The sequence below is a fragment of the Chrysochloris asiatica genome, unplaced genomic scaffold (genome assembly GCF_000296735.1).
Source record: "Chrysochloris asiatica unplaced genomic scaffold, ChrAsi1.0 scaffold00147, whole genome shotgun sequence".
Classification (NCBI taxonomy): domain Eukaryota; kingdom Metazoa; phylum Chordata; class Mammalia; order Afrosoricida; family Chrysochloridae; genus Chrysochloris; species Chrysochloris asiatica.
Window position 1 is genome coordinate 1,345,166 of NW_006408665.1, and position 6,188 is coordinate 1,351,353.

The 6,188-nt window shown below is 37.2% G+C and overlaps 1 protein-coding gene across 2 annotated transcripts in view; it reads right to left on the reverse strand.

Annotated features, from left to right (window-relative positions):
- Positions 1 to 6,188, reverse strand: part of ALDH7A1 (aldehyde dehydrogenase 7 family, member A1) — an 88,211-nt gene that overhangs the window by 43,792 nt on the left and 38,231 nt on the right. For both annotated transcript variants that reach the window (XM_006870673.1, XM_006870674.1), the window contains exons 7-8: positions 4,444 to 4,488; positions 1,129 to 1,206 (exon numbers count right to left, since the gene is read on the reverse strand). In XM_006870673.1, the coding sequence (XP_006870735.1) occupies positions 1,129 to 1,206; positions 4,444 to 4,488 (123 nt within the window). The remainder of the gene's footprint in view (positions 1 to 1,128; positions 1,207 to 4,443; positions 4,489 to 6,188) is intronic.

Here is a 6,188-nt window from a genome sequence, read left to right on the forward strand (position 1 = left end):
GCTGGAGAAGGATATCGTGTTTGGTAAGGTGGAGGGTCAGAGAAAAAGAGGAAGACCCCCAACGAGATGGAGTGGCCAAGTGGTAGCATTATGGGCTCAATCGTGGTAACATTTGCAAGGCTGACCCAGGATCGGGTAGTGTTTCGTTCTATTGTGCATAGGGTTGCTATGTGATGGACCCTAACAACAACACTTGCTTATTCCTGTGTACCACTTCTATAATTATATCAGTTATTACATGCCCAACAAAGGACCACATGTCCAGACTAAGAATAGATTAGGCCAAAGCACAGAATACTTACTACTTTAAAGGCGATCTAAACAATATATGTGGCACTGTAGGATAAGCACCACACTGCAAGGTAAGTTAGAATCACAGGTAGGTGGTTCAAACCCATCAGTCACTCTACTGAACCTCTATGCAAGGTTGCTATAAGTTGGAACTGAGTCAACAGCATTTAACAACAACATATACTGTTTGCAAAGGAGTCATAATTTTCTAATATATTCTCATTTATACAAAAAAAGGAGTGATTTATCACTGTCCTTTCCTGAGCTTGCTAGTAAGTGCTCAGAAGGATAATGAAACTATTGAAGCGATACTAACATTTTCACCATTTCTAAGATTCAACTCCTATGATAAGCTGGTAAAAGCACCATAGTCTTCACCACAATTGAGAGAATTATGGTTAATTCCAGTTTAAAGATAACTGTGTTCCCACGGATCCCTTTAATAGTCAACTGTAGAACTCAGACAATAGGCAAGCTTCTCAGGAGGAATGAGACACCAGACTATACTTTCACAGGTTTCATTTGAAACGAAACACCTTTTATAAATCAAGCATCAGGAAGTTATGGACTCCCCACCATCACAGCAGTTTCTTATTTTAGAATGCAAACATCTTACAAATAGTAGCTCTGGACAAATAAAAAGACAGTGCCTGCTCATCTTCCCATAGAGATTATGCAATAATAAAGCAAGAACCCAATTAGGACCAAAATAATAATGATTCCAAAGAATCACTTTTATCTCGAGTGTAACGGGCTTCATTACTCTAGAATAGATTGTTTCTAGTTAATCAATCTGAAGTCCTTCAACTGAAAAATACTTCAGACCTATTCACTTACCCAATATCTGCTCCCCCACAAGTCAAGGAACAAATTGCGCCAGGCAGTTTGTTGTCCTCCAGAACTTTGGCTATTATCCTAGAAAGAAAACAAAGCAATTACTAAGTGTGGCAACAATATCATCTTTTAAGAACATTCTGAAAAAGTGGGAACAAATTTCAACAGCCTGGCTTTCTTTTCCACTTTTTCTTATCCCTTATATGTTTAGAGCTGAGTTTCCTCTCCTCACATCTCAAAGACAAGGTGAGCAAATACACGCAGAAATGTTTTTTTCTTAAAAAGAATCTTTAAAAGGGCAAAAAACAAACCCAACCATATAAAATAAAGGCACATAGCATTTCTCAGGCAGTTGAAATGATCATTTCCAAATATTTTCTGTAAAACTAAGAACATGAAGATTAAACACAAGGTTTTTCTTCTCTCCCATCAGAGAGAGATACATTAAAATTAAGGTAACAGCAGAAAACATAGAAAAATTATGAAAATAATAGTCCACATCAGCAAATAGAGACTTCAACATCATTTCAACACAAGACAGAAAAGTGGTAAAGGATGAAATAGGGAGCAGGTCCCCAAAATCTAGAGGAGACACTAAGAAGACAGCAGAGAGAGATGGGCCTGCCTGAAGAACCCTGAAGAATCTCAGGACACATGGCCACTTTCTTCACACCAAGCCAGTTTAGCCAGGATACAGCAGTACTCTACAAACGTATGCACTATTGACAAGTAAAGCTTTTCTTAATCAGTCTTCTGCAACTTAGGCTGGTATTGTAAAAATGAATGCCAATTACTTAAATCAAGTCAGTTTCTCTGAAACAGGGTTCTTCTGTTCATTTTGAGCTTCCAAAGAAGCATCAAACTAAACAGAGCAAAAGTTCTTGTCATTAGTAATGCCAACTTTCTGGTTACTTTCTAATGTGCTAATTTAAATTATAAAAGATCCAATTCCCAAATTTATTTTTGTAGAAAAGATACCATTGCCAAAGCTAAGCCAGGCCTGACAATTCATACTATCTTATTATATAGCCTATATTCAAAATACCTTCATTATCCACCCAAAAAATATCCTTTACATAAGCAAAGACCAGGCTTTAGGTTGTACAATTATTTTCAGGTACTCCACGTGTATATATTGTGTGCACAAGTACATTGTACACTCTTCTACTTGTTCAACAAAGCAGGCATTTTGCTTTGTACCTGTGGGTAAAAGGTTTAGTAAAATCCTTTCTACTAATGAATAAGAATCTAATTTAATCTTGGGTTACATTCTAACTCTGTTCCCCAAGTAACATGATATATGTAAAATTATCACAATATTAGACAACATGGTTTCTGAATAAATAAATGGGGCCTAATTGATCGAATGCATCTGGAACAAGTACTTATGAATTATAAATACTTAGTGGGGTTGCCATGCTTTGAGTTTCCTTGAGTGTGGTAATTCCTGTAACTGCATATCCCTAAACTAAACCTATTTAAATATAAGAGATTTTGATTCTAGTGGAGCACTGGTGGTGGAGGTTATATGCCGTGGAGTCGGTTCCGACTCATAGTGACCCTGTACAGGGTTTCCGAGGCTGTAAATCTTTACGGGAGCAGAACGCCTCATCTTTCTCCCGTGGAACAACTGGTAGTTTCGAACTGTTGACCTTGCGGTTCACAGCCCGATTCGTAACCACTACGCTACCAGAGCTCCATCTGTGGAGCACTAGGGGTGTTAATAAGACAGGTCAATTTCCAAACTATCGACTGCAGACCTCATCTCCTTGCACCTACTATCTTACTACAAGCATATTTGTTGAAGAGGAATAGCTGATGCTAGCCTACTGGCAGACTGTTTTCCTGTCCTTGTTGTTGTTAGGTGCCATCGAATCGGTACCGACTCATAGCGACCCTATCTATGCACTCTTCTAAATATATGAGTATCGTGTGTGGCCTGTGGTCATCTTATGACTCTGAACATGTGGTTACATTTAAGATTCTCCTTCCACTTCCATCCCTACCCATCTGCAAAATGCTATATGAACATTTCAAATTCCATACAATCTTTAAAGTAAAAACAAAAAAAACTTTAACTTAGAACATTGAAGACTAATACCCCAATATAACAATATTTTAACCAGCTGTTTAATGACAATTAACAAGTCAGTCCACTATGTTCATGCTTTTTAATGGCTTATTATTTTTAATTGCCTAAGGAATTTTTCATCATTTTATCTGTTGTTATATCAGAGTTCTATTTACTTTTTAATTTAAATACTCTTGCCATAGAGGTTGCTCAATATCACATAGTCTGTCCAAGTAAACACTATCATAGACTTACCCTCTCATAACCAATTTCTCATCCCTAAGGCTTTGTTTCTATGATGATTGTCTGAGATTGAAGACTCTTGTACATACCTTCCATAGTTCTTTACTAAGAAGTCTCAAATCACAGAAGACAGACTATGCAGCCAATGGAAACATCAAGAGGGCAGCAAAACTCCACATGGGAGGGCACCCTCTTCTGTATATTTGCTAAATTCCGGATGATAAATTAGTAATGCTTCTTTAAGGAGCTTTGGTAGCGTAGTGGTTACAAACTGGGCTGCTAATCTCAAAGTCAGCAGTACAAAACTACCAGCTGTTCCACGGGAGAAACAGGAGGCTTTCTGCTCCCACAAAGATGTACAGCCTCAGAAACCTATACAAGGTTCGCTATGAGTCAGATGGCACACACCACCAACAACACTGTTTTATATCTTGGCCAGAGATGAAGTTCTCAAAAATGCATAAATAATAACAAAAATGTTTTTAACTACTAGACGCAATATATTTTAAATAGTGTTAGAAGAATCAGTGGATTACTGTAATAATAACTAGACCTTTCTGTTTTGCTAGCATATTAAAAAAAAGCAATAAAAGTGTTAGGTAGTGATCTAGCCTTGAAACCATTAACAAGTTGAACAGTTAAAAAACACAGCCCCTAAAACAGCAAGAATACTTCCTCTCCACTGGAGATGTCTTTATTTTGCAAACCACAGTGTAAAAAGGTTCTAATGCAAAAAATGTCTATAAGATTTCAACTTCAACAGATATGTCAATATCTGGCATGTTTCCAAAAAGTTAACTTTTGCTATGGCTCTAGGAGAGTTTTATAAGCTGCAAAATGATAGGAAAATGTGATCATTAAAACCAGAAAAGAAAGAAATTATCCAAAGTCCATGTTTCTATTAATATGTCATCACTTTCATATTGCATTAAAAAATCAGTGCCTATCAATCACCTTTTCAAGATTATACCAAACGCAGGAAAAAGAAAGTCCCACATGCTTACCTTGTGACGGCTACACTAATGAGGGAAGTTGTTGGAGCTCCTTTCCTAGAGAATTAGAGAGAGAAAGGAACTTAATTTCATAGAAACCATAAATACTTTCCATTAAGAAGCAGAAATAAAAGTCTTTATGAGAAAAACAAAACAAAAGCTCTACATAATTAAACAACAACAAACATAATTAAACGAATCCAAAATAAGCCTAGTAATAACTGAAATCATTATCTTTCAGTTTCCTGTTTCTGGGACCTAAGAGACAACAAAACTTACATAAAGAATACAAAAATGCAACAAGCAATTTTGAATTTTCTTGCGGCACTGGTCATAGGAACTATTATTACAGGAACCTCTACTAAAAATAGTATCTGACTGAGAGATACTATCAACTTATTACTTTCATCAAATTCTTCAAATCTGATGAATGTAATATGAGCTTTCAAATGAGCTCAAAGAAACAGTTGAGAGAAATTAGAAAAAAGAAAGAAAAACTGTTTCCATCTGTCAACTCTGACTCATGAAAACTCCACGTGTCAGAAAAGAACTACAATACTTTATAGGATTTTCAATGGCTGATTTTTTTCTGAAATATATCACCATACCTTTTTTTCCAAGCTGCCCTCTAGTTGAACTGAAACCTCCAACCTTCCAGTTGGCAGCCAAATATATTAATCACTTGAACCACCTGGGAACATCAATACAACTAGCCTTTTAGACAGTTGTTTTTAGGTACCATCTATATTCAGTTATGACTCACAGCAAACCTATGAACAACAGAACTAAACACTGCCTGGTCTTGCATCATCCTCACAATCACTGCTACACTTAAACCCACTGCTACTGCCACTGTGTCAATCCATCTAGTTGGGGGGTCTTCCTCTTTTTCACTGACCCTCCACTTCACCAAGTAAGAAGTCCTTCTCCAGAGAGCAATTCCTCCTGGTAATATGTTTGAAGTATGAGAGATGAAGTCTCACCATCCTGGTTTCTAAGATGCATTCTGGCTATACTCCTTCCAACACAGATTTTTTTTGTTCTTCGGACAATCCATGATACTTTTAATATTCTCCTCCCACACCATACCTCAAACGCATCAATACATCTATAGTCTTCTTTATTCACTGTCCAACTTTCAAATGCATATGTTGTTTTTGTTAAGTGCCATAGAGTTGAGTCGGTTCCAACCCATCGCGACCCTGTATAGAATTTCCGAGGAGCAGCTGGTGAGCTTGAACTGCTGACCTTGCAGTTCAAATGGCTTTGTAGTCTGGCGCATTAACCCACAGCGCCACACCAGGACTCCTTCAAATACATATAAGGCTATAGAAAATACCCTGGCTTCAACCAGGTGTACACCTCTGTCTTCACACTAAAATCTTTGCTCTTGATACTTTAAAGCGGCCTTGTGAAGATCTGACTAATGTAACATGTCTTTTGATTTCTTGACTACTGCTTCTGTAAGTGCTGATTGTGGATCCAAGCAAAATGAAATCTTTGACAACTTCAGTCTTGTGTCCATTTATTATGATGCTATTTGTTGCTCCAATGGAGAGGAATTTTGTTTTCTTTACATTGATGTGCAATTCATACTGAAGGCTGTGGTCTTTGATCTTCATCAGTAAGTATTTTAAATCCTCTTGCTTTCAGCAAGCAAGGCTGCATACCGCAGATTGTTAAGGAATCCTCCAGTGCTGATGCCACACACTTCTTCATATAATCCAGCTTCTCAGATTATTTGATCACATACAGGT